We start from the raw sequence: 27,821 nt of genomic DNA, 5'->3' as shown, positions 1-27,821 counted from the left end.
TACTGAAAGAACTGGGATTTTGAAGGGCTAAAACCAAGCCTGGAGTACGTACTTACTATAATGGAACAGTGCTGGAGCATAGAAAGCTATACCACGGCCAGTTTATACTTAAGTGTGACATGCAAGGGTGGAGGAGCATCTGGCCCACTGGCTTCTGCTGTCTGTGCCGCAGAATCATGGGAGGACCTCTGAAAGCATGTGCTTGCCAGGTCCAGCCTCAGGGATTACAGCTGCAACATGTTGACTTACGTAGTAACATGTCATAATGCAGTGGTTCGCAACCTTCCTGATGCTGCGACCCGTTAATACAGCTCCTCACGTTGTGGTGACCCCCAACTATAAGATTATTTTTGTTGCTACTTCATAACTGTAATTTTGCAACTGTTATGAATGGGAATGTACATATCTGCTTTCCGATGGTCTTAGGCGAGTCCTGTGAAAGGGTTGTTCAACCCCAAAAGATCTCCACCTACAGGTTGAGAACAACTGTTTTTTTTGTTTTGTTTTGTTTTGGTTTGGTTTTTTGAGACAGGGTTTCTCTGTGTAGCTTTGTGCTTTTCCTGGATCTTGCTCTGTAGACCAGGCTGGCCTCGAACTCACAAAGATCCACCTGCCTCTGCCTCCCAAGTGCTGGGGTTAAAGGCGTGCGCCACCACCGCCCAGCTTGAGAACAACTGTCTTAAAATCTCCCTGGGGTCTCTACGGTGCAGCCAAGGTTGTGCGCCCAGCCCCTTTTAACACACAAGCAGCTGACATCCACTGTTGAAATGACTGGGCCCTGAGCAGCATGTTGATCACTAGAGGAAGTCGATAAAGGGGCCGAGGCCCTCCTCCCAGGGCTGTGCCCTCCACCACAAGCTACTGTGTCTCCTACTCCCACTTCACAACATGTAAGAGACAGATTTTCAAAGCCGAGGCCGAGTCTGCTTCTACAGTAATCCTAGGGAGCCTGCAGAGGAAAGTTGGCAGAAGCCACTGGGCTAGTCTCTGAAGCTCGGGGGTGGGGGGATGGGGGGGATGGGGGGCTGGCGTGAGCCTGGGATCCAGCCCCTTGCCATATCGTGGTTGTTGTTCTGAAAGCTGACAGGGCTGCATCCGGGCCCTTTTCTTATCTGCTCCCACCCTGCAGGAAAGGGCAAGGACGACCCGACTGGGCCATATTTGGGAGAGTTACGGAGCACAACGAGACTATTCTGTTCAAAGAGAAATTCCTCGACTGGACAGAACTGAAGAGACCTAGTGAGAAGAACTCTGGGGAAGTTGTCCAACAGAAGGTACGGTGATCAAGCCCCGAGTGCAGGCCCAGTGTGGAGACCAGCAAAAAATGCCTGTGATGGCAAAAAGCCTTCCGGGGTACACTAGTGACGCTGCAAAGGGATTCCTGACTCCATCCTGACCTCCCCTGTTGTGGCAATGGGTGTACGGGAACCCCATTCTTTCCCCTACACATGGCCTTTTCCTGTGCAGTCAGGCACCCTGAGATGCCCTGAAAGCGGTATTTATGTCCTGTCCCATTAACAGCTAAAACAGGGTTGGGGATATATAGCCCTACGGTAGAGCAATTGCCTGGCAGGCAGCCAAACCCTAAGTTCCACCCCCAGCACCACAAAAGGAGAAAAAAAAAAAAAAGAAAAGCAATCCAAACTGCACAGGATGTAGCAAAAGACGCCTGCAGCAAGGGGACACCTGAACACCTCTGTTCCCTTGTAGGATGACCCTAGGACTGACATCAAGCCCTATGATGTGACGCGGATGGTGGCCACGCCCCAGGTGACAGCCAGCACCATCCTAGATGGGGTGAACGTTGGCCGTGGCTATGGCCTGGTGGAAGGGGATGACAGGAGGCAGTTTGAGATTGCCACCGTCTCTGTCGATGTGTGGCATATTCTGGAATTCGATTACAGCCGGCTCCCCAGGCAGAGCATCGGGCAGTTCCACGAAGGGGATGCCTATGTGGTCAAGTGGAAGTTCATGGTGAGCACTGCAGGTTAGTGAGCATTCATGTTTTCTCTGTTCAGAGAGGCTGGGGATGCAAGACCTAGAGCTGGGTGCCCTGCACCGCGCTGGGTGCCCTGCACCGCACTGGGTGCCCTGCACTACACTGGGTGCCCTGCACTGCACTGGGTGCCCTCGGCTGCTTCAGAGCGCTCAGGCAGTCTAACCATGTGCAGGTACGGACCTGGACAGAAGTACAGTGGGATTCCTGGCAGTCTAGATGGCCAGGACACTGATGTTCACTCCCGGAAACAAACACATGCTGACACATGCCTGTTCTTCACTCTTGCGCTGCCCTTAAAAGGTTTCTGGAAAAGTCATGATTTGCCATGGTCTAGACATGTGTGTGGCCTGTGTGCTGTTTGAAGAAGTCATTGAGCGTAGCACAGGAGAGTGGTTTAACTGAAGTTCAATGGTGCTTCAGCTTGATAGTAAATGCACAATGGAAGATTTGTTGTTGTTGTTGTTGTTGTTATTTTGTTTTGTTTTGTTTTGTTTTAGTAGAGGTGCTGGGGTGTAGTTCAGTGGTAGAACATTTTCCTTAGCATATTCAAGGTTCTGGGTTTTATCCTCAATAAAAATCAGCTCTCGGAGCTGGGGAGGTGGCTCAGTGGGTAAAGTCCCTACCACACAAGTATGAGAATCTGAGTTTGGATGCCACATTAAAGCTGGGCGTGGTGACTGTATCCCCAGCACTGGGGAGGCAGAAACAGGCAGATCCCCAGAGCTCGCTGGCCACTCAGTACATCCAGTCTGTTAGAAAGACCTGTCTCTAAGAATAAGGTGAAGAATGACAGAGACATCAGACTCTACTTCTGACTTCTTGGCATACATAGTCTCTCTCTCTCTCTCTCTCTCTCTCTCTCTCTCTCTCTCTCTCTCTCTCTCTCTCTCCCCTCCTTCTCCTCCTCCTCCTTCCTCTTTCTCTCTCGCCCTCCCTCCCTCCTCTGAAGCTAGGAGTACTAACTTTGTTCTGTGGATCTGCAATAATAAATATTAATTGGAATAATTTTTAAATTTTTTATTTATTTATGAGATTTGATGGGGGGCGGGGTTGGCTTGGCTTGGTTTGGTTTTTAAGACAGGATCCCACTCTGTAGCCCAGGCTGGCTCAATATTCCTGCCTCAGCCTCCTAGGTCCTGAGGTTATTATAGGTGTATGCCTGCATGGTCCACGGGAGTCTTTTGTGCTTCAGCTGGTGAAATACTCTGCAGCACAGCATTCAACTGGACACCTCATACTAGAGACCACAGGGGTGGGGCGGGGGCTCTGAACTTGGAGCTTAATCCTTCTTCTTTGCCAAGGAGTAATCATCATTGTCCACAGTGCTCTGTCCTTCAATTAGAAGGCTTACATCACAGCTCTGTGACTTCAAGATTCACTCCCTAAGACAGTTTCCTGCCTTCCTCCAGCCCCCTGGAGCCTAGATACAGGTGACCACAGGACCATGGCAAGCACAGATCTTGGCCAAGAACTTTTGATTTCTTCCCTGATGTATGAAAGACGGTGTGCTACCAACGGCAATTCTGCATGACCACCCGCCCACCCAGTGCAGGCCGCTTTTGTGAGGGCTGTTTAACAGCCCCTCGGGAAGTGTGTGGCCGGAATGAGAGTAAACCAAGTGTAGAGAGAGCAACAGGATGTCATGGTGTGTGGGGAGCTGATTCCCGTGACCTCGGACCTGCCATCAGTGAGAAAGCAAACCTGGGCGGCCAACAAATGATTGTTGGGTAGGGGGCCCGTGAGGGTCCATGGGTTGTATGGTGGGTGGGCAGTGCTAGGTTAAATTCTGTGGAGCTCCCCATGATACCTCCGCAGGCGAGATGTTGGGGTCTCCCCCATGCCCCTCTCAGTGGCTATTATTATCCTGATATCTGAGATGAAGAACAGGGCCACCTGGAGTCCCATGGCCAGAAGAGAGCAAAGCCACAGGCTAAAGGCTGACCTGGCCTCCTTAGAGCCAACTATTAGAGCCAACTATTAAGCCAACTCCTTAGAGCCTATTGTGCTGTTTACTCCATAAGGACAGGGTTGGATCTGACCTGCGTATGGGATATAGGGTAGGGTGCAGCAGGGCTGATTCAGGGTTGGACCCCAGTATACTCTGGGACTTCTGGGGCCTCCTAAACAAGTGAAAGCGGAAATGGGGTCTCCAAGGTCTGACAGTGCTGGCCTCTCCTTCCAGGCTTTCATACAGTGTGTGTGTGTGTGTGTGTGTGTGTGTGTGTGTGTGTGTGTGTGTGTGTGTGTGTGTGGTGGTTGAGGGGGTGATTCTTGTCCCTTTCTTCTTAAGAGCTATCTTAGGTGCTGTCCCTTTCTTAAAGAGGCCACCTCAGTGAAGAAGAGGCCACAGGTATCTGAACCATACAGCTGGAGTGGGAAGCCCAGAACCTTGCTTAGCACCTATGCATGCTGGGTAAAGCTGCTCAACCTCCCTGAGCCCTGGCCTTCTCTCTTAGGATGTTGGCAAAGTAGTGCCTGGCTCAGAAAACATTTGAAGCAGGGGTGTATGATGTGTTAGCATGGTGACTGGCACCTGTCCGTATTGTAGGTCCTGGGAAATTCCCCTAGGGAAATTTTCAGCAGAAACAGCAAAAATCACTGTGCAGTTTGGAATGACTTGATGAACTTGACCAAAATAATGATTATCAAGAGTCACTGCAGGGAACAAACACATCCATAATGTAGAAAGGAAGCTGCATGTTCAATAAAAACAAAGGGATAGTGTAATATATTTGGTCATTTTCATACCTGGCTGCTAGTTTTGAGACAGAAGCAATCATAAATGAATGAATGTAGTGAGTCAATATGACGGTGTCCACAGCCTTCACAGACTGTTAACTTGGAGGCCCCTGGGAAACGGTGATGTGGGCAGGTCATCCCTCCCCATACTGTATGTCTTCCCAGTGATCATATGCTTCACTCCCAGATGAGGGACCTCATCATCAGCTCCGGCAGCATTTGACCAGATAAATGGCAGCTCTAGCAGCCGGCTGGAGTCAGTGTCCTGCCCAGTGACTGTTTGCAGGGTGCAGCATGGTCTGTGCCCTGAAGGTCGTGAAGCTCTGTGGGTGGAGCCCCCAGAGTCAGTGTCAGGCTGCTTTAGAGATGGTCAGGAAGTTGGATTCTGGTCCAAGGCTTGCCTAGGAGCCTTGGGACAGTGACTTCTAAACAGAAGCACTTAGTAACAACATTGCTCTTTTATGCATGTGTGTGTGCATATCCGTGTGTGCCAGAGGCCACGTGGAGGCCGGAGGGCGGCCTCACCTGCTGTCCTCAGCACCATCCACCATTTTGATTTTGGGGACACGATCCCTCACCGGCCTAGGGCTCCCCAAGTGGGCAAGCCTGGATGGCCAGTAAGCCCCAAGGATCCACCTGTCTCCATTTCCCCTGACCAGAGCACACCACCATACAGGGCTTTTTTCTTTTCCTTAGTGGATGGAACTCAGGTCCTTTAAGTGAGCTGTCTCCTTATCCCAGAAACAGACCTATTCTCCAAAGTTCTCTAATAGTGTGATGTATCAACACTTTAACTTAGCATCTGGGTTGTGATGACAATAGTCTAGTACACTTACTAATAAACATTCATATTACTAAGTTAAAAACAAATATATTAATAATAAAGTTATTCCGTGTAGGACTAAGTTTGGGTATACTGAAGAAACTGCTAAGGACATTAGTCAAAATGTCTGTTTTAGGAAATACAGTGTATTTTAAGCATATATACTGATGTCTGCTTTAGGACGTTAGGGTGAATTTTCCTGTTGACACATGAATTATATTTATACAGTGAATTTAAAGGCTAAGTCCCAGGGGTGTATAAACTGTCATGATAGATTTTAACATAGCCTTCTTCAGGAACCTGGGAAACAGAATGGCCTTCTATCCCATTGGACAGAGGCTGCTGCTATCTAAATTAACTATGGGTATCAATAAATGATTCATGGATAGTTCACAGTTACACTTTGCCCACTCAGCACTGTGCAAACACAACCATTTCAGAACCATAGTAGGTGGCCCTGAAGTCCAGGCTCTGGCAAATAGTTTAAAGAATTAATAAAACCATTTACTTTAAATGAATTAATAAAGCCATTTACTTTAAATACAGGCGAGTATTTTGCTAAGCCCTAAATCAGACAATGATGTCCCGACCTCTTAATAACTTAAGTGAGCTTTCTTCTCACCTTCAGACCTCAAAATAATGGTAATTTTATCAACAGGATCAGAGTAAAGTGGAAATGAGGTGATGCAGACCCTCTGGGAACTCCTTAACCCACCTCTTTTTTGGTTTTGTTGTTTTGAGACAGGGTCTGGCTAGATAGCTCAGGCTGGCTCAGGCCACAGTCATTCCTCTTCAGCCTCTGGCAGCCCAGACTCCAGGCATGTACATCACACCTCATTGAAAATCCCCTGGTCATCATTATTTGTTTTTATTTTAACTATTATATGTGTGCATTTTACATGCTTGGGGGCTATGTATGTATGTACATGTTCCCGTGAGTGTATGTCTATGCTGATGGGCATACATGTGTGTGCCTGTGTGAGAGTGTATTTTAGTCAATCGCTCTTAATCACTCTCTGCCTCGTTCTTTGAGACAAGGTCCCCGGCTGGCCAAGGAGCTCCCAAGGATCTGCCTGTTCCCCACACACACCAGCACTGGCCCTACAGGTGTGCACTCCCTGCCCAGCTTTAGTATTAATTTTTAAATACATTTGTGTTAACTGCAACTACATTCTCCCTTTCTTGGCCCTTTGTAAGTCAGTTTTCTGTTGCTGTAATAAGATTCCTAGAACAATCACGTTTTAAAGAGAAAAGGTTGATTTTAGCTCTCAACATTGGAGGTTCTAGTTCATGACGACCAGCTGTGCAGCTTTGAGCCTGTGGCGGCACAGCACATCAGGGCAGAGGACGTTCCCATTCCCCACGCACGCCAGCCCTGAGGTTACAGATGTGCCCTCCGCTCACAAAACCCCACGCCTCCTGGCTGGGACATGAAAAGGGGGGAGGTCAGGCCCCACCATTCCATATTAGGACTCTGTGTTTTCTCCTTTGCTCTTGAAGTTCCTGTAGCGGTTGCTAACATCATTCCTACCAATGCCCAGAGTGGTAGAATGTAGGCAAGAGTGTGTCCGTGTGAGTCTGGTCCTACTCTCCACCACCACATCTCCCGCTCACACACTAGGGGCGGAGGGAATCTGCCTCTGCCTGGGACGATATACATTTCTCCTTGGGTTCCCAGAAGACGCTTCAGTCAGCTGAGAAAAAGATGGTACCCCCTTGTGGTTCCATCACACGTGTTTATTAACGTCTGGCCCTCGTGGACTCTGGGGAAGAGCGCCAGGCGTTTGTTTGCTGTCCCTCTGGTGTCCCCGCTCACCTCACCCTCTGCCATTGTGTCTGCAGTGGGAAGCCGGCAAAAGGGAGAGCATCCGGTGAGGGTGGCCGGCAAAGAGAAATGTGTCTATTTCTTCTGGCAAGGCCGGCACTCAACCGTGAGTGAGAAGGGAACATCAGCGCTGATGACGGTGGAGCTGGATGAAGAAAGGGGGGCCCAGGTAAGCTCCGGGGAGCCACTGCTCAAGGCCCATGGTGATGCACACCTGGCCCCTGAGGACAGAATCCTCCGAAGCACCTGTGGCCTGGTTCTTCTGCAGACTCCAAACCCTGCCCCATACTCCATCCTACCCCTTTGCAGCTTCGTCCACAATGACAAGCATGCAGGTGCGAATCCAGGGTTCCGAAAGGTCTCCTCCGAACCCTAAAACAGGAGTTTCCCACACAATAAAGACATGCCATCCTCCCTCTTCAAAGGGAACAGGTCCAAGGCTGGCAAGTCTTCCCAGGCTTCCCTTGGGTGGGAGCAGCCATGCTGGGGAACAGTTTGGGCCTGAGACCCTGAACAACCAAGTTTCCGCTCACATGTCACCTTCTGTTATGCGAACCTCTCTCCCTTCTCCCTTTACCATGGCTTCTGTGTCCCATAGCTTAAAACCTGCCGCCATTTTTTTTTCTTTTTGATTACTATTTTTCCAGTGACCAACAGAGACCTCAGGCTTGTGACCTCAGAGCCTACACTGTACCTGGCAGGCACTACCACCCCAATACAAGGACTTTAAGACTTATAAGCTGGTTTTTGTTTTGTTTTGGGCGGGGGGTGGAGTGTCTTCTGGCATCCGCACTGGGGATCAAATTCAGGGCACTGTGTGTGCCAGGCAGGTGCTTTACACCTACCGAGCTTCATCCCTAACATGGCCCCAAACACGTCTTTTTCATGTTTGAGTGGCCTGTGCCCAATGTCGCATCCATTAGTGCCGCTAATTTAGAGCTGGCATGAGACTACAGGCGAGTATTTTTACCATCTCGGATGAATGATTAATTGGCAGGGGCGTGAAAGGTGAGAGCAGAGAAACTTTCTCTAGAAATAGAGCCATGCTCACTCAGCTTCCTGCAACTCTCAGAGCTCATTATGTTCCCTAAAAATAATTTTAAGACAGAATGAATGTTTCCCAGTATAGATCACATTTCAAAAGTAGACCTTAGCAACAATGGCATTGTGACTTACTCCGAACAGTAGGTGATTTCAGCTGCCTGTGAAGGAACATGTGTTAACCCTGTGTTCAGAGCACCCCTAGAGTGTGAGGTTAATCTCTCTACTTTGAGCGTTTCATTTCTTCAATCCAACACATGGAAAAGCATCACAGACTCATGAAACATTGCCACAAAATGGCCTTGCCTGTGCCAAGCAGACCTGAGCTTGGTAAAGTAGCTCATGGTACAAATGCTTCTACTTTTGGGCTACCCAGATGCCCAGGATGCCCAGGCTCAAAGAACATTCCTTCTGTGAGGGATGGAGTCTGCCAAAGTGAGAGCAAGAGGTGTCACTGCCTCCTGATGAGAGAACACCAGAGCAGTCAGGGAGAGAGCCCTGTCACCCAAGAGGAGACCATTAGGATACAGTGTTGGCTTCCCATCATTGTGAGAAACACCCGGAGTGATTAACTTCAAAAGAGAAGTGTTTCTTTTGGTTCATGGCTTCCCTGCTATAGTTGGTTGGCCATGTTGGCCTTGGGCTTGTGAGGGGCAGCATGTCATGGTAGAAACACATGTCAGAGTGAAACTAGTTGGCTCATTTCCAGGAAGCAAAAGAGATGAAGAGGAAGGGGGTCCCATAACCCTCTTCAAGGATGTACGCCCAGTGACCTAAAGACTTCCCACTAGACCCCACCTACCTCTTAGCTACCAAAGCCTCCCAGTGCGTGTCCTGGGAGAGCTGAGCCTTGAGGGCATGGCTCTGAGTGGCATTTAAGGATGTAAATCACTACTGTTTCTACAGGAGGGCATCCCCCAGACTCACTAAGTCAGCGACTCATCCTCATCATTACTGAGAGGTGGACCTTGTTAAACACATTTAAATCAGTCATGTCATAGTCCTACATAAAATACCATGAAAATGCCAAAGTTCATGTCTCTGAAGAATAGTCTATGACAGAAAAGCAGTGAGTGAGGAAAGTGGATGCGTGAGGCACCAGAGATAACATTCCTGTTTGCAAATTACCGAAAAAAAAAAAAAAACATACTTGAGAACACTTTGAAAGAAAGCCTGTGCATTACACTTTTAATACTGCTTGCCTGCAGATGGCCGTGGGGATGGTGACTTCTGTGTGTCCTGTGCTCCAGAGTCCCTGAACCAGGCAAGTCTTGTTCCCATGACCTTGGCGGCCCCTTCTCTGATCTGTTTTCCATGTTTAAATTTGAAGGTCCAGGTTCTGCAGGGAAAGGAGCCCCCCTGCTTCCTCCAGTGTTTCCAGGGAGGTATGGTGGTGCACTCTGGACGGAGGGAAGAGGAAGAAGAAAATGTGCAGAGTAAGTGACTTTTGGTGTTCGAATTCAGTTTTTGTCTCTTCTCCCTGAAGGTGCTTTGATAGGAGGGTTTTAAAGGATGTCTCAGGGCTGGAGAGATGGTTCAGTAGTTAAGGATACATACTGCTCTTGCAGAGGACCCACATTAGGTTCCCAGCACCTACAGTAATCAAGCAGTTCACAGCCTTCTGTAACTCCAGTTCCAGGGAGATCTGATGCCCCCTTCTGGCATCCACAAGTACTGCACTTATGAGTACACACACACACACACACACACACACACACACACAATTAAAATTTTTTTAAAAAATTAAAACCTTAAAGTAAGTCTGGTCTCATACATCTGTGTCTTTCTCACTGAACTAGTACTGCCTTGTGGGGACCCCCACCCTGCATAGTGAACTCTTTTTAAAAAAAACTCTTTAGAGTTTTAGTATTTTATGTAAATCTTGGAAAGGTTTTTATTTTTTCTGCTTTGTGAACTGAACTTTTGGCAACCTGTCTATAACTCCGGAAGACCTCCTGCTGTCCTTGCTCAGCACATCTTCAGCCACAGGTCCTGCGTCCCTACAACGTGTGTTTTGACAGCACACAGGGAGCCCAAAGGGCCACTCTCCCTGTGCCTGACTCCTCATAGCCCTGTGCCGCTGCTGTCCCCTGCAGGTGAATGGAGACTGTACTGTGTGCGGGGAGAGGTGCCCATGGAAGGGAACTTGCTGGAGGTGGCCTGTCACGGCAGCAGCCTCAGGTCCAGGACTTCCATGGTGGTTCTGAACATAAACAAGGCCCTCATTTACCTGTGGCATGGATGCAAAGCTCAGGGCCACACGAAGGAGGTTGGGAGGACTGCGGCCAATAAAATCAAGGAACAGTGAGTATTGCTCCTCCGGCCAGCTCTGCACTGAAGGGATTCCTAGAGAGATGCAGCCAGGCTAAGGCAACAAGGGACGTCCCATATGCTTCAAGTGACTCCAGCAAGGGACTTTGGGAACTACAGCCAGCCCTCTGACATAAGTCCAGGGGGCATGCATCTCCACAGAAACCTCCAATTTGCAGGCTTTTCCAGCTTTCTAAGGCCACACCTGCTTTCATAAAAGGCAACCATGAGCCACCCACTGTGTTCTAGAAGGCACAGGCAGGAGGGACAGGCTAGTCTAAGAGTTCAGGGCCAGTCTGGGTTATCTAGTGAGATCTCATCTGAAACAGACAAAAAACATCAGCAAGGCAGATGTCCCCAACAAGCAGAGTCACAATTTGGCTTCTACCCATAAGTGCCACTTGCTCTGGAGCGTTCAGCTTACAGCCTCCTCTGGTAAAGAGGACCAGCCCATTCTCTTCTGGGGGCTTCTTGATGGGTAAGGTCCTCAGGAGGAAGAACATAGCCAGAGGAGGCTTGCCACTGTGTCTCTGCTCTCACCAGCAGCCTGGGTGGTCTCAATTCCTCAAGAACAGTTGAGTTCTTTCCTAAAACTGGAGTGATCCACCACAAAGGGCCTAAGGGTCAGTTCTGCGGGCCCTGAAATGGGACAATGAGATCTGCCGTCCTCCCAGCTCCTCTAAGGTCGGTGCTGGCTAGTAAAGGCAGAGGGAAGAAAAACAAGCAACCTTCCAGCAGGCAGACGGGTGAAACCAGACTCTCAGAACATCCTCCTGTGGGCAGTGGAGGTGCAGGAGTTCAAAAGAGGTGGCGTGAGGGATCCAGTAGCATGCATGCCCCAAGACGCTTTTCACTTGGGCCACTCAGAACAAAGCCAAATGATGACAAATTCATTCACGTATTTATTTGGCAAATGCTTCCTAAGCACCTACATGGTGCCAAACAAGGGACCAGGCGGTCAGCAGTGAAATAAACTCCTCTTCGTCCTAATGAAGTTCCTGCAGGAGAGGACAGTAAACAGGAAAATGCTGTGTTAAAGACAAACATTTGCATTGTCGTCTTCGTGACATATTACGTATATCTGCACATTCTTCCCCGGAGCAAACTGGCCCTCCTTCCAGCACAAACCTGATAGAATTTTTACGGGATATTTTTTCATTCATCAGTGAGAATTGCTGTTAGGTAGAGGGAGCGAAGTGGCTTGTGGGTTTGGTCTCCAGTGATTTTGTGCTCCGGGCACTGCCCAGGCCTATGCAAACCTCCCGGCCTGTCTCCCTTGCAGATGTCCCCTGGAAGCAGGCTTGCACAGCAGCAGCAACGTGACAATACATGAGTGTGATGAAGGATCCGAGCCCCTGGGATTCTGGGACGCCCTGGGGAGGAGGGACAGGAAGGCCTATGACTGCATGCTTCAAGGTAATGGCACAGCACGGTCCACGGCGTCCGTCTTCGTCTGTTCCTCAATTCACTCACTAATTTTTTTCACTAGAGACCTAATGAAGTCTAGAGGGATGGTTCCACCAGCAAAGCAAGGATGAAGACACAAGATTTCTCACCAGAACACATGTAAAATTGTAGGGTACAACGGTGCACCCTTAAAATCCTAGAGCTGGGGGAGAAGAACAAAAAGGCCCCCGGGCCTTGATAGCCAGTCTAATTGATGAGCTCCAAGCCAATAGCAGGCCCTGTCTCAAAGGCGGTGGATGGCTTTCCTTGGGATGCCACATGATCGTGCTCAGGCTCCACATGCATGCATTCACATGTACATGTATACCACATACACACATATGCAAAGATTTTCTGAGCATATTGTGGGGCGTTTACCCACCACCCCCACAGCTTCCCAGAGTTTTCTTGAGTGCGAATAGCAGGAAATATTAGATAGGAGGATTTATAGTGGAGAATCTTGTGGAGATAAACAGATAGAAAATAAAGGATAGCCTCGAGAGGGCCTGGAACCTATTCCAACGGGCCCGGACTGTCTCTGGTCCAGGGTTTTTATAGAGACGCCAAGGGTGGAGCAAAAGACCTCCTCCCCAGCACAGCCAAGTGCAGGCCATCTCAGACACCTGCACTCAGGCCCGTGGTCCTGATCATCCTCTATTCGGACCTGCTGGGTAAAGCCACGAGGAACCCCAGAATGGGCTCCCACAGCATATGCTTTGTACAGCACACAGTAAATAAAACCAAGGGATAGGTCTCCCAGAGGACAGACGTCTTCTAAAAGGGAAGCTAAGCCACACACTGTATGTGACTCATTTTCATGCAAATGAAGTTGTGAGTCATGAAAGATTGTGAGCCTGGAAAAGACAGGATTTTTCCCAGCAGGAGAAGTCATCCACAGTCCCATGGGAAGATGGTATTTGCACAGTGCCTCTGAGGCTGGTATGACTTGACCAGAGGAGAAGGAAAGTCTGAGAAACTAGATGAGCAGAAGCATGACAAGCTGTTGGGTTTGACCAGTATCCAGGCTGAAGGAAGCAGTGGGCACCCCAGTGAGACAGTTGTCCCGACCAGACCAGGAGAATCTTGAGCAGCAAGTCCCAGGCCATACAGAGACAGTGGGTTCTCAGCAGCTGTGGCTGGAAAGGGAGGCTTCGAAGGCAATGGCTGATGTCCGATGCCTACTGGGAGATGTTTTATGAGACATGAGCATGTGACAGTTATCAGCAGCTTATGAACTTGGAACCTGAAACTCAGGGATGGACAGGAGAGGCCATCATGGAATGGCATGACCTTGAGTGTGCCAAAGGAGGCAGGCAGAAGGAAGGATTGTGGGACCCACGGCCTTCGTTCAGTTGATCTTAACCTTTTAGGGGCTCATAGATCCCTGTGAGGAAAGGGGACCCAATCCTCGCAAAGGACAGAGTGAAATAGGTGTGCGCAATGTAGGCGTGGTTTGGGGATTTGATGTTCATGGCCTAGGAGCTAATTCATAAGCATTTGTTGTCATTTACAAGGCAGTAGATAAAAAGAGAACACACAAGACACAGGACTAGATCAGTGGGATGTTACGGGGGTCAAGAGAGGAGAAGGAAGCAAATCCCAGGAGACCCGGAATGCAGTAGAGGTCAGAGTGGCTGGCGGGGTGTGTGAGTGCAAGATGGGGGACCACCCAGTCCAGAAGCTGGAAGACTTTCTGGATTTTGTAAAATTGGGATATCTTGGGGATGGGACCCAAATCTAAGCACACAGTTCCTTTGCTTCATGTGCGGACTTCAGATTGGCTGTCCCCACTCACCAGACTGAAGTAAAGGGGTGTGAACAGGTGCCTTCCTGACTTTCCCTAAAACAGACATGATTATAATCGTACAAACCATAAAACAAACTTCCTTCTATTAACCATCTCTGTCGAGCAGCAAGTCATGTGTCTCAGCTAACCAGAATTCATGTGTTCCTGTACTTCCTATGCATTTCTCAATAAAAAGACAACCAGGATGACTGTCCTGTAAGCCAGTCTCTCCCTGTATTGCCTCGGTGACCACCTTGCTGCCACTGAGACCTTAGTGGTATTAGGGCATTGCAATGTATTCCACTCTACCTAGCCATCCTCCGTATCTGGGGAGTGATGTCCAATATGTTCTGTATGGTACAATAGTCTAGTGTAGTTGGTATACCCTTAAAAATAATTATTTATCCATGATTAAGGTAAATTCCTAGACATGTGACTCCTATATCACCCAGTGTCCTCCAAGACATTGGGCCAGCTTTCTTTCTTAACAGAAATTAACAAAAGGAAGTATTTTCCAACGCTGCAAAAACAAACAAAACAAAACAAAATTCCCCATCAGAAACGGATATCAACCAAACCCTGCCTATGTTCCACAGTTCTTTGAGTCGTTTCACGTTTTGCCGTCAGTCCATGCGGAAGCTGGTGCATACGGTGTCCTCAGCTTTGTTCTCTTTTCTTTGGAAGATCCTGGAAGTTTTAACTTCGCGCCCCGCCTGTTCATCCTCAGCAGCTCCTCCGGAGACTTCTCGGCGACCGAGTTCGTGTACCCCGCGCGAGCGCCCTCTGCCGTCAGCTCCATGCCTTTCCTGCAAGAGGATCTGTACAGCGCGCCGCAGCCAGGTGAGGCCTGCAGGGGGCGTGCTGGGGTTGCCTAGCGCCCTCCCGGAAGCCTTTCTTGCCCTTTCTCTTTAAGGAGTTCTTATCTGCCAAGTACACTGCTAGTGTAGTTGCGTAGGACATCTCCTTTTATCCACCCGCCGCAGAAGAAAACAAAGTCAGCCACGTAGCATTGTATCAGGACCCGAACTCAGTTACTTCCTACATCCAAAGAGCCAGTTGACAGATGACCATCCGGCATCCCTGCCATTCGCCCAGCCTTCCTCTCCAGCTTCCTGTTTCATGGTCCCTTGTGAGCTGCCCTTGCTCCACCCCTCATGTTTCTATTTGAAACTGGGGAAACGGGAAGGGGGCAGTTCGTTAGGGACCTCCAGCTTTTCTGCTTCCTCCCATTGGCCAGAAGATGTCATGTGGCCACTCCAGCTGCCAAGGAACCTAGGAAAGCAAGTGGCTGAGGAAAGGGACCTGGGAAAGAAAGCTCTCAGCAGAATTAAGACTGCAGACTAGATCTCCCAATTCCAAGATCAGCAGTGTTCCCAAAAGCCGTGCCCTAATGCCCAAACCTATACAAAGGAAATGGGCTCTGTAGGCCCTCCCACTTCCTGCCAATCAAGCCCTTGAGCACGTAGTTGGTCCACATCCTGGAGCTGCAGCCCAGTGCCTCGTCTTACCACAGTTGCCCTACCACCAGCTCAGAGCTTGGCAGATGCTTACAATCACACTGGGCAGCAGCCACGAGTACCTAAAAAAGAAAGCGACTCCCTGCCCTTGCTTCCCGGGGCTCTGGGGGGATCATCAACATCAACACCGACGGGCTTTTAAAGCAGTCCCAAAACGCACATCAGGAGGGACCTCGGTGCCACTGAGCTGTCAAGTTGGAGAGCACTTGCCACATAGAGTTAGAGTCAGGTGGAGGCTTGAAGACAAGGAGGAAGAGACAGGAGACCTCTGCCTAAAATTCACTTTCCTGTAGAAGAACCATTACTACTCAGAGCATCATGGGAGTGAAGAGCAAGCCAGATGTGAGCTCCACAGAGACCAGAGGTGGCTGGCAGCAAGGTTCTAGTGATGTCTGAAAGGGTTGCCAGCACTCTCTGGTTGAGCTGGGAAAGGAAGGAAACCAAGAGACCTTTCTTTGGGTCTCCTCCTTGTCCTGCTAGGGGCCTTCAGAGGTTAACACAAGAGGGCGGAGTGTGCAGGAACCTCCAGGGACTCATCACTCTGAACTTCGGGGAGAGGGCTTTGGGGACAGCTGGGACAGCAGCAAGGCGTCTACTGGGGCAGGGATCCCCAGGAAGGTCTGTGAAGGAGTGTACCTCATGGCCTGGTTCTGCCCTTACCTCACAGCACTCTTCCTGGTTGACAATCACCACGAGGTGTACCTCTGGCAAGGCTGGTGGCCCACGGAGAACAAGATAACCGGCTCGGCCCGCATTCGCTGGGCCTCAGACCGGAAGAGCGCCATGGAGACCGTCCTGCAGTACTGCCGAGGTGAGAGCCAAAGGGAGGGGCCGGAGAGCCACCACGGGCCCTGCCTTGTCCCTTCTGAGATGCCACCAGCCTTGAGACGGCTCCAGCTCTGCCCCTTGAACTGCTAGAGGCTTGTCAGTGTTAGGATCAATGCATTCTCTGCTGCCAGAACAAAGAGTCCATGTTTCTCTCTCACGTGATGAGGCTACCCACACGGTGCATTGTGGAGCCGCCCGCACTGGCGTCGCGGGCACTGAGACCCCTCGATACATAGGCGTGAGTAGCCGGGTGGCCTCCACGGCTCACCTTTCTCTTCAGGCAGTGCCTGCATTAGAGAACAGAAATGCGCTCGAACTGGCTACAAGCCAGTGCCAGCCTTTCTTTTGGTATTGTAGCCAACAATAGAAATAAAACAAAACTAAAAAAATCCATAGTAAATCCCTGGTTTCTTAGCTAGCATCCACATGAAATCTGTGGCCTTTTACGTAAAGTAGACGCCAGTAACTAATGCCCTGTCTGCATGTTGACATTTTGCTGGCTCGCTTACTGTACACACCTGAGTGTGTACAGTCCATTCTTTCCGCGGAAAGCTCTTTGTGAACAACCTTAAAAGGCTTACCCGCACCTGGAAGATGCTGTCATTGGCTGTCACGTGCCATTGAAGCTTGTCCTGCTCAGGGGAAACCGCCACAGACAGATGAAAGGGAAGCGGATGTGCCTGGTGGGAGTTCCCAGGAGAGCTTTCTGCCCCCCTAGGGGTCCAGAAACATTTTGTCAGGTTCCAAAGTAGGGGGGTCAGGTCGATGTCACATCTGTGTGAAAGAGATAAGCATAAGAGTCGCCTCTCAGGTAAAGCAGCACCCAGGCATTGTTATGAATGACTCACAATCCACATTTTAAATGTGAAAGTCAGTGTTCTGATGGAAAATGGGACAAAAAAAAAAAAAAAAAAAAAAGGAAAAACGGAGAGGAAAGGCTCCTCGGGTCCACTGACATGTGCATTCTGCATCCCTACAGGAAAGAATCTCAAAAGGCCACCCCCCAAGTCTTACCTTATCCATGCTGGGCTAGAGCCCCTGACGTTCACCAACATGTTTCCCAGCTGGGAGCACAGAGAGGACATTGCGGAGATCACAGAAATGGTGAGCTCCCCGGCCCCACTACCCACCCCAGGCCTCCGCTGGCCTCTGCACTGGGTGGCGCCACCAGAGGGAGAAGTATCAGACTGCACTCTGGATGTGGGAACAAACTGTGGGATGTGATGACATACCCCTATAATCCTAGCACTTGATGGCTAGCCTGTGCTTTACAGTAAGCTCTGGGCTAGCCTGGACTATATGCCAAGACCCTGCAAACAAAGCGGGGACACACTTTTTCCCATTGCAGTGTGCTTCCTATGCTTCCTGGACTTGGCTTAGGAGGAGAAGCCTAATGGGGAAACAGTGGACGCAGTCTGATCATTTTCTACACGCAATTTTCAGGGTTTAAATACAAGCAAAGACACAAATAAAAGCTGCTATTGCCTCTTCGATTGGCACCCAGCCCACTGCCTCTCAGGGTGTGTGGAATGCACAGCCGAGTCCCCTCAGATTAAGCTCTCGTGGAAGAGACACAGGCTTCAATACAGGAAGGAATGTGCTCAGGTAGCCAAGGGAGGGAGCACATTGTGACCATCTCACGGTGTTCCTGCAGCCACAGTGTCACACAGCATATAGGAGATGGTCCTCATCACTTTGCCTACCAAACATACATTTGTTCCCCACTTGGAGGCTTAGTGTGGCTGTGTAGAATTTTTTTAATTTAAGAGTTAACTTCACTAGCAATAGAAATTCCAAGGGTTGTTTTAATTCAGGGAAGTAGGAATTTTCCATTTTAATTGTGTTACTCTATAAGAAAAAGCTGCTTTTTGGGGGGTGCAGGGGGGACAGACCTGATATCCAGAATTTACAAAGAACTTAGAAAATTAACTGTCAAAGAAACAAAACTACCAGATGGGGCTATTGGGATGAGCAGACAGCTCTCAAAAGATTACCAATAACTTTTTTTTAAAGTCTACCACATCCCTAGTCATTAGGGAGATGCAAACTAAATCTACTTTGAGATACCACCTCGCCCCAGTCAAAAATATGATCAAAATATATTGTATGAAAGTCTCAAAAACAAAAAAAAATGTTTAATTAAGTGAATAAATAAAACCCTTATTTGGTTTCTTAAAAGAAAAGAAGGAAGGGAGGGAGGGAGGGAGGGAGGAAGGAAGGAAGGAAGGAAGGAAGGAAGGAAGGAAGGAAGGAAGGAAGGAAGGAAGGAAGGAAAGAATCCGACCACAAATGTTGGCAAGGATATTGGAGAAGAGGTACCCTTATTCACTGCTGGTAGGAGTGAAGATTACTATAACATTATGGAAATCAGTAGGAAGTTCCTAAAAAAAAAAAAATAGACCTACTATATGACCCAGCGATACCATTCCTGGGCATATACCCAAAAAACTCCATCTCCCACCACAGAGATATCTGCACATCTATGTTTATTGCTGCTCTATTCATAATAGCTAGGAAATAGAACCAGCCTAAATGTCCATCAACAGGTGAATAGATGACAGAGATGTGGTACATATTCATAATGGAAAAATATTCCACTCTAAAGAAAATGTAATCAGGAAAATGGATGGACTTGGACATATAGTATTAATCAGGTTAACACAAACTCAGAAAAACAAACCCATATTCTCCCTTATAACAAATAAATCTACATACATGAAACTCTTTAGTCCATTCACTTTATTCTTCTGAGTCAGTTTTCTCTCTACAGCTTCTTTTCTGCTTTCATACTTAGCTCCTCTCTTGCCTGATTTCTCTCTACAATTCCTGCTCTTCTCTTTAAGTTCTATCTTAATTCTCCTATCGTAATTCTACCCCATCTAGATCTTTCCCATATAGTTCTCCCCCATCTGGCTCTTCCTCATCTTCCATCTCATTCTTCTAGTTCCTAATATAGTCCTCCCAAGTTTCTGAGGTTTTCAGTTATTTACCCATACAAAGCAGCAATTCTCTGGCCAAGACAAGGTCACACAGGCTTGAATTCTTATAGGGTCAAAAGGAGGGCCAATAAGATTCACACAAAGAACAGTAATTGTCAGCTATCATAGCAACCCAAAAGAGAAGTGACTAATGGAGAATAGAATCAACTGAGGGCTAAATTCAGTTAGAAGGGAATTTATGTGCTGGAAGTATATTCTTAGAAGTGGTTAGTTAAAATGTTAAGAGCCTATAATTCGCTAAGTCACAGGTGAAAAGAAAACTGCCTTACTTTTCTTTGGTGCCAAAGTTTGTCCAAGCTTATCTTCCTTTGGCTATGCCATTTTCTGGCAGGGCAGGGGAAGTGCACTCGGTAGCTAGGCAACCTGAGTCACAGCTTGATGTACCTGGTAAATGCAAGCCCATCGTTCTGAGTTAATTGTTAAAAAGAGATCTAGAGCTATAGATAGCACTTGGAAGAGAGGAGGGTTAAGCTTAATAACCATATCTGCCTGGCCTTCTCTAACAGATAGTCTGGATGCCATCTATCTGCAGTCTGTTCTTAGAAAGTCTGGGAAGTATCTCAGATAAGATACTTTCGTCCAGAGAAGGTCCTGGCCAGATGTTGCTGATGATAATTACAAAAAGGCCTGAAATTAGGGATCTTGCTGTGTGACTGCTGTTAGCACAGTTGGGAGATGTTATCCAAAGTCTTTAGTTGTATAGGGGAAACTGTGCCCAATGGATGATCAAACACTGTTCTAGGAATAGAAAAGCTACAATAGCACATGAGAAATTCATTGCAGGAAATGGCTAATATTCAAAAGCCAATATCACCAAGACTCCTTAAGACTTGCCTTTATCTTCTGGAATAGCTTTTGCCATAGTCAGCTGAATTCCTACTTCATATTTCTGCGGCTCATAGCAATCCCTAGTTAGAGTGACAATATGTGGAATTCACACTATGGGGATCTCAGAGCCCAGCACTGCAGCTGCCTCATGGAGCCTAAGCCAAAACAGGGGTTGCCCTCGTATTTCTGCATTCACTGTAGCTCATCAGGCTTGGGGGGCTGGGGGGTACTGCATAATGTTGAGCAAGCTTGAAATTAAAACTCACTGTGTACTGCTCTGGCGAGGTCCAGCACTAAGCATGTTACATTTGATTTCTCACTTAATTACCAGGACAGTATATTAATGTTCATCTTACTATTGTTCCCACTTTACCAGTGTAGGAGCTGAGGCATAAAACACTTGCCTCAAATCTCTGAGTCACCAAGAGAGTAGTGGTCCATAGGTACAGGCCAGTAGGCTCAGGCAGCACCCACCTCTCCTCCAAGATTCTGCCCCATAGATTGCTGAAGTTGGCAGTAACTTGAACTCATTCGGTCACCATCCAACTGCCCAAAGGGAGGGCAGCACTTCCCAGATCCAAGTATAAGAGATGGAGATGATTTTCCCAGAAAACCCGCCCCTGTGTGTGTGCATGTACACGGGCTTGAATGCATGCATTTGTGTGTGTGCGCATGCGTGCGTGCGTGCGTGCGTGCGTGCGTGCGTTCGTGTGTGTGTGTGTGTGTGTGTGTGTGTGTGTGTGTGTGTGTGTGCATAACCCAGGGCCTTATGCATTACTCTACCTTTACCTTCTTTGTGTCTCATTGTAGATTAAGAAATGGAACCTGGGGGAAAGGGAAAGGGCATGACTTCTTTTTAGCTTAATTATTTTAAAATTTGTTAAACAAATTCCACTATGTAGAAGCATCTAATGTTTTGATTTCAGATCCAATAATCCTTCTCTGCTGTTCACTCATAGGTAAGCTAAGTCTCTAAACATTCATTCATTCATTCATTCATTCATTCATTCATAAGCAGTTCAAACACAGGGTTGATTTGAAAGTTGGCAGAGGGAGAAAAGCTCTGAAGGTCAGGAGGTAGTTCCTGGATAGTTAGAGTCCCCTCTCCACAGTGGAGTGATACCATGCTCCTGACCAGGCTGTGCCCACATGGGACAGAGCTGGTGGTCTGCAAACTCCCCATAGATAGCAGGAGTCTACTCAAATGTCCTCTTGCTCCCTCTCTCCAGGATACTGAAGTTTCCAACCAGATCACCCTGGTGGAAGATGTCCTAGCCAAGCTCTGTAAAACCATCTATCCACTGGCAGATCTGCTTGCCAGGCCACTCCCAGAGGGAGTAGACCCTCTAAAGCTTGAGATTTATCTCACAGATGAAGACTTTGAGGTGAGTGGCCCTTGGCTGGGATGGTGATGGCACACTGGCGTGAGCATCCTTTCACTCGGCCACTCACGGGGCGTCTCTCACATTTCCTCCAGTTTGCACTCGACATGACCAGAGATGAATTCAACGCACTGCCCACCTGGAAGCAAGTGAACCTGAAGAAAGCTAAGGGCCTGTTCTGAGGATGCAATGACAGGCACCGCCAAGAGATCACTTCTGGTGCCTCTAGACCAGAAAACGGATTTTTTTTTTTTTTTGACTGCTATTTTTTTTCTGTCAAAGAAGAAAGTATTTTTGAATCAGAGTTTTTCCAAACCTGACCTTATTAACTCGATGGCTTGTCTGGGAGTTAAGCATTTTGTAAATGTGTGGGAGAACTCTGGGGACGGCTCTTTTCCATGGTTCAGGTAAACTGAGAAAGGCATCTCTTCCGTTCACTCAGCCGAGCCCTGCCTCAGCGGCCGCTGCGACCCTACTCTCCTGTTCCAGCTCGGCATTACCTTTTTTAAAGCAAGTCTCTTTATAAAGTGTTATTTTGATAGTTTGTGGATTCTAAATATATATATATATATTTATATAAACACCGTATAAATCCAATATGTATTTAACAAAGCAATATGTATTCATTCACTTTCAATTTTTTTTTCCTTCGGTGTCAAAACAATATTACCAGGTAGATAGAGTCGCTTCTGTTGCATTAGGACCTGCCTCCAGGCTGTCGTCCATCCCGTCCCCCCATCCCCCACCCCCAGGAGTGCCTCCTTCAGCCTTCGGTCCGGCTTGTGCTGAGTTCTGCTTCCGGTGCTAAAGCGAACAAAGGCTTACTTCCCGGTGTGGACTCTGAAGAATCTATGCGAATCAACCTTTCTACCTTAATATCTCCCCCAGAAATGTATAGTGCCTTGTTTTATGTACAGTTTGTATACAGAAAAGTTTGCTCCGCCTTTTTTTTTCTTTTGATGCTAGTTTGGAACATTATCTACAGTTTTATTCTCAAATAGTAGAAATAAAAACATCTCAATTTCTCATACCCATTGCAAACATTACACATGTCATTTTGTGACACAGGACCCCAAAATAAAATTTCAGAATAATCACAATTCATTGATCAGTTTACATTGACTTCCAAACCTGTTCCTTTGTAGGGGAAAAAAAAAAAAACATGTAGCTTCAATCAAGTACTGATATTGTGCCTTAGGTACCAACTGCTGTAGCTCTGGATTTCACCCAGGGCAGGGGTTTAGACTAGGGAGTAAGATTAAACAGACTAGGCAGACGTTTGACCCTTAAATTTGCTCTAAGCATTGCAGATGTTCTTAACTCGACCGCTGCGTCTATACTCACTGTGAGATGTCAGTGCCTTTTCTCTAAATGTGAATGGAGATATAAGACATACAAATATAAAATATGGTGGAGTGCTTGCCTAGCACGTGTGAGGCCCTGAGTTCAATGCCCAGCACTGCCAGAAACTGGAAAAGAAAAAAAAAAGTGTGTGCTGCAGATGGGCTGGGAGTTGTTACAACTCTTCCTCTCAATAACTGCTTCGTCTAGATCACATGTCTGTGTAGTTGTTGGGTTTTCATTCTTTGGCTCTTAGGGGGACCCGTGACCCAGCTCCCAGGTAAATCACACAGAGTCTTGTTCTTTCTTATGAATGCTCGGCCTCAGCTTGGCTTATTTCCAGCCAGATTTCTTTAATTGGAATTATCCTGTCTACCTTTTGCCTCTGAGCTTTTACCTGTCTCTTACTTCTGTGTATCTTACTTTCACTCTTACTCTGTGGCTGGCTGGGTGGCTGGGTGGCTGGGTGGCTGGGTGGCTGGGTGGCTGGCCTCCTCTCCTTGTTCTTACTTCTCGCTTCTCAGATTTCTCCTCCCATTTATTCTCCCTGCCAGCCTGCCTATCCTTTCTCCTGCCAAGCTATTGGCTGTTCAGCTCTTTGTTAGACCAATCAGGTGTTTTAGACAAAGGGACACAGCTTCACAGAGTGAAACAAATGCAGCATAAAAGAATGCAACACACCTTTGCATCATTAAACAAATATTCCACAGCATAAACAAATGTAATGTATGTTAAAATAACGTTCCACAACATGTCTGTCTTAAAGTTCCTAGCCCTCTCCCATGCCCCACCATGGGACTATACTAGGTCTAAGCCAGTCAGCTGCTCCTGGACCCACAGTTGTGTGATTGTGTGATAGTGTCCAGTCACCAAACTTTCCTTCCTTCTTGATTTAAGAAAAGAGACAGTAACTGGCTTTCTCCAGCATCATGGGGTTTTTGGCAGGGATGCAGGAGATGAGTTTTGAAAACGGTCCAGCGCGTGGACCTTCTGGTGTGGATGATGCTGTGACCAGAACTGAAATAGGAGAGCACATGAGTTAGAGTGAAAGGATGGAGCCATGTACCCAGGAATGATGGAAAGGGGCGGCAGGAGCCTCAAAGTGCATCCCTCAAATGGCAGCAAACGCGGGGTGTTTCTGCAGCCAGTAAAGCAACCTGAAGAGTGTCATAGAGAGAGGTTCGCCACCATCCACAGCCGGCTTGGGAGTCAACTGGAATCTTAGACACTGGGCTTCAGCTGGGCTTCTCCAGAGAGAAGGCACCATCTCTGTGTCGAGCATAGCTAGACGACACATGCATGCATGGATGGAAAATGGGGGAACAGACCCATGTCACCGGGCAGACCGAGGCTTCCCCAACAGGCAACGTGTAACCTGGAGCCCCTGGGAAAACTAGTACTTAGCTGTCCGAGCCTGAGAAACTTGGGAAACCAGTGTGTGTCCCTCTTGACTCAAGGCTAAGGCCTGAGACCTTGGGGACTACATGCACGTCCTAGAGACCAGAGGGCACAGACCTGGATTTCTGGTGTCCACAGCACACAAGAACAGTATCCCTGCTAATGAAAGGGAGAAGGAACTCACCTTTGTCTATTGAACTGCTTCCTCCCCAGACCATCCCCATCCATGCTCAGGCTCATGCAGCACTTTCCTCCTGTCTCGCCTTTGTGGACACGCCCAAAGTAATGCACATACAGATGTGGAGGCCAGAGGTGGGCGTCAGGTGTCTTCCTCAGTCACTCTCCACCTTATTTTTGAGACAGGGTCTCTCCCTCAACTTGGGAGTTCACCGGGGAGGCTAGACTAGCAGGCTAGTGAACTCTGGGGATCCTCCTGTCTCCACCTCCCCAAATCTGGGATCACAGACACCTGCTGCTAAGCGCTTCTTTTTACATGGGTGCTGGGGACTGAACTCAGGTCATTGTGTGTATGCGCCTTACTGACTGGGGCATCTCCCCATACCAACTTTCTACTTATAAAAAGTAAATACAGCTTCACAATACACACACACACACACACACACACACACACACACACACACACACACACACACACACTTGTTCTTGCTCCATCAGAGGCTGGCTATCAGGCTGAGTCACACCACCTGTCACAGATATGCCAGAGGATTAGGTCAGAATGAGATGGAAAAACATTGGAAATGTTCTGTTCCTATAGCCGAATCATGGATGTGCTGTGCCTCTTGGACTGCGGAAGAGCCATTGGCCCCACAGGCTCATCGTTGGGGGCTGACTGGGAAGGAAGGCTAGCAGACCAGCATCCTCACATCTAATAATGAACAAGGGCTCTCTTGAGCTGCACGCTGCTAGGATTAAAAAGAATTTTCCAAAGCCAGATGTGGTGGTACAGGCTTGTGATCCTAGCACTCAGGAAGTGGAGTCAAGAGGATCGTGAGTTCAAGGCCAGCCTGAGATACATGGTAAGACCCTGATTTGGAGGACCCAAAATGGATGCAGTATCAAGTCATGGAAGGCAGTGTCCAACACACCCCAGCCTTGATATTCCCTCATAGTCTCGCCAGAGTTCTGTAAAACATTCTTGAAATTGTATACCAGAGGTTTCTGGAAGTCCCCTATGGACTATATTAGACTGACTTGTATGATCTGGAAATTATCATAAACTACCATTTGAGAGAACAGCTGGACACACTTGCATCTCTGTTTGCAGAAGGAAGGAAGGGCAGTGTTGATAGGACACCCCACCCCACAGCCCCTGTTACAGCTTCAATATGAAGTGTCTCCCAAAGAGGCTCACATGTCGAGGCTGTCCCCTGCTAGAGACCGATTGAGAGGTAACTGGATCACCAAGACACTGAGATCAACAGGTTAACACATGGAGTTCACACTGAATGGGCTGTTGGGAGGTGGGGTCTGGTTGGAGAAAAAGGGTCCTGAGGAGCAAACTTTTGAAAGGTGTCCTGTTCCTGCCCCCCCCTTCTCTCCTCTTCCTGCTTCCTGGCTGCTGTGGGGTGAGCAGCTTTCCTCAGCCATGCTTTCCTAGTGTGGTATTCCTCCTCACCACCCGAGGGCACACAAGCAATAGAGCCAAGTGATTCTGGGACCCCCGAAACCACGAGCCGAAGTGGATCTTCCCTACCTTATTTGCTCAGGCATTCTGTCACAACAACAACAACAAACAAACAAACACAAACAATGCTGGGGCCCTGGGGCTGCAAATGTGCACAGTGGCTGTGCCTGTCCTAAGACCTCCATCATCCCTCCCTTCCCTCAACCACCCCAAAAAAGCACTGGCTCTAAGAAAGAGCCTTAACTGCCTCCTGTACAAGGAGCTTCCAGACACATCCCCAGCCGCCACCACCCCAAGGAAGAGAGCTATCCAGGCCCTTGGAGACAGAAATGACTCTTCTTATTCTGGTGTAGCCCCCTCACTCCCATGGGCCAATCAGTCAAGGCTTAGATGTCATTTGTTCTCATTTTAATCCAGAGGGGAAGAATAGGATGAGATTATTTGAGGAAATAGCCCTCTGACAGATCTGTACACACACACACACACACACACACACACACACACACACACACACACACACACACACACACACACACACTATTAGCTGTGGTTCTGTTGAAGCGAGGATTCCCAGCTGGGACCAGTAAGGGAAAAAGAAATACTCGAGATTAAGAGGAAAATGTTGGCTTTTACTCTGCAGTGCTGAGGACTACGAGGCCAGCAGGTGGCGCTGTGGCTGGTCGGCAAAAGCCCTGGAGTTGCTGCAGGGCAAACCTGAGTCACCATTTCCAAAGGAAATGCCAGCTCTTACACAACAGGGCGGGGTGAGGCCTCCTCCCAAGACCCTTGTCATCGGTGCCTCTAATTGATCTGTTTCTAGCACTGGGAACTTGAATCTCACTAAGGATTTTGCCGAAGACTAAACAAGTCTTGCAGCCTCCCCTTCAGTTCCTCCTTGCTAGGGCTCTGGGGAACATCTCCAAAATCATAGCTGCAGGGCTGTGGTGGAGACACACACACACACACACACACACACACACACACACACACACACACACACGCCTTTCCTTTGACGATTTTGCATCTGTAAGGTAAAGGTCCTACTCTTGCCAGTGTCAATTAGTTAGTGTCAGAAAAGCTTTGCGCATGAAATCCCCACGTCCTATTTATCAACTATTTAATTAGCCTCCCTTGGGAATGATTCAAAACCATCTATTGAACTCAGAATAACAAGGCAAAGATACACGGCAGGATCAGATAAACTACTTTAAATGCAGGTTTCTCCAGAATGCTGTATCTGCCATGACTATCAGCACATTTCTGCAGGCCAGGTTCCCTTCCCAGCCAGCTGTTGCTTCCGACCTCTGCTGCTCACCCCAAGTTCCCGGGATCAGCCGGAAGAGCAGCAGCTTCCAGGAAGTGGGGTCACAGGAAGAGGCTTCCCAGCTTGAGCTTCCTCTCAGTCCACAGACTCTTCCTCCCTCTGGCTTGGGCTGTTCCTGTCACTTCCTGTGGCCCGCACTCCTGCTCCTTCTGCTCTGGTAGTGAGGAAGAATCCGGGTGTTAGCCATGGCCCCGCCATTTTGCACATGCTCCACTCTGGTTATACTACAATCATTTGGTCTCCAGAACTCCAGTGACTTGTTTCTCTAAATTCTTGCCTTCCTGCTCCAGAAACCCCATTAACGGCTGACCAGGAATGATATGTACCCACCACCTAACATTCTTTAACTGAGCATTCAGTGTCCTAGCAACAGTGAATACAGACCAAAAAATAGAAACTTCCAATATCCTTCCCACACACCTTCCTGTGAAAGTTATAAGGGGCCCTACTCTGCTCCTGTCTGTCTGTCTGTTCATGACATTAATAATTCTTTCAATAAATCTCTTACCCAAGTAGCCAGCTACCTCAGTATCCCCCATGAGCCCCAAATAAGGAACCTTCCATGGAGAACATGGGAAATATGGGCACTT

The 27,821-nt window shown here is 48.2% G+C and overlaps 2 protein-coding genes across 40 annotated transcripts in view; one reads left to right on the top strand and one right to left on the bottom strand.

Annotated features, from left to right (window-relative positions):
* The window catches only part of Svil (supervillin), a 208,478-nt gene extending 185,855 nt beyond the window's left edge, over window positions 1–22,623 (top strand). For all 36 annotated transcript variants that reach the window (XM_076572497.1, XM_076572514.1, XM_076572515.1 and 33 more), the window contains 11 exons: window positions 1,130–1,274; window positions 1,711–1,987; window positions 7,404–7,555; window positions 9,758–9,863; window positions 10,524–10,731; window positions 12,020–12,153; window positions 14,654–14,809; window positions 16,154–16,297; window positions 17,294–17,418; window positions 21,371–21,526; window positions 21,619–22,623. In XM_076572497.1, the coding sequence (XP_076428612.1) occupies window positions 1,130–1,274; window positions 1,711–1,987; window positions 7,404–7,555; window positions 9,758–9,863; window positions 10,524–10,731; window positions 12,020–12,153; window positions 14,654–14,809; window positions 16,154–16,297; window positions 17,294–17,418; window positions 21,371–21,526; window positions 21,619–21,705 (1,690 nt within the window). In that variant the 3' untranslated portion in view covers window positions 21,706–22,623. The remainder of the gene's footprint in view (window positions 1–1,129; window positions 1,275–1,710; window positions 1,988–7,403; window positions 7,556–9,757; window positions 9,864–10,523; window positions 10,732–12,019; window positions 12,154–14,653; window positions 14,810–16,153; window positions 16,298–17,293; window positions 17,419–21,370; window positions 21,527–21,618) is intronic.
* Window positions 16,297–27,821, bottom strand: part of LOC121829490 (uncharacterized) — a 29,501-nt gene continuing 17,976 nt past the window's right edge. Inside the window, exons 5-6 of one of the 4 annotated variants that reach the window (XR_013051432.1) lie at window positions 16,896–17,088; window positions 16,297–16,601 (exon numbers count right to left, since the gene is read on the bottom strand). Coding sequence is in view for 1 of the 4 variants with exons in the window: in XM_076572516.1 (XP_076428631.1) it covers window positions 27,273–27,385 (113 nt within the window). In the remaining 3 variants the exon portion in view is untranslated. Of the gene's footprint in view, window positions 16,602–16,895; window positions 17,089–22,745; window positions 27,386–27,821 lie in introns of those variants that run through there. The other 3 variants (XR_013051433.1, XR_013051434.1, XM_076572516.1) reach the window with 3 other exon arrangements.

The sequence above is a fragment of the Peromyscus maniculatus genome, chromosome 5, assembly GCF_049852395.1.
Source record: "Peromyscus maniculatus bairdii isolate BWxNUB_F1_BW_parent chromosome 5, HU_Pman_BW_mat_3.1, whole genome shotgun sequence".
Taxonomy (NCBI): Eukaryota; Metazoa; Chordata; class Mammalia; order Rodentia; family Cricetidae; genus Peromyscus; species Peromyscus maniculatus.
Note: the sequence above shows the minus strand (reverse complement) of the source record. Positions and strands in the feature narration are given on the sequence as shown.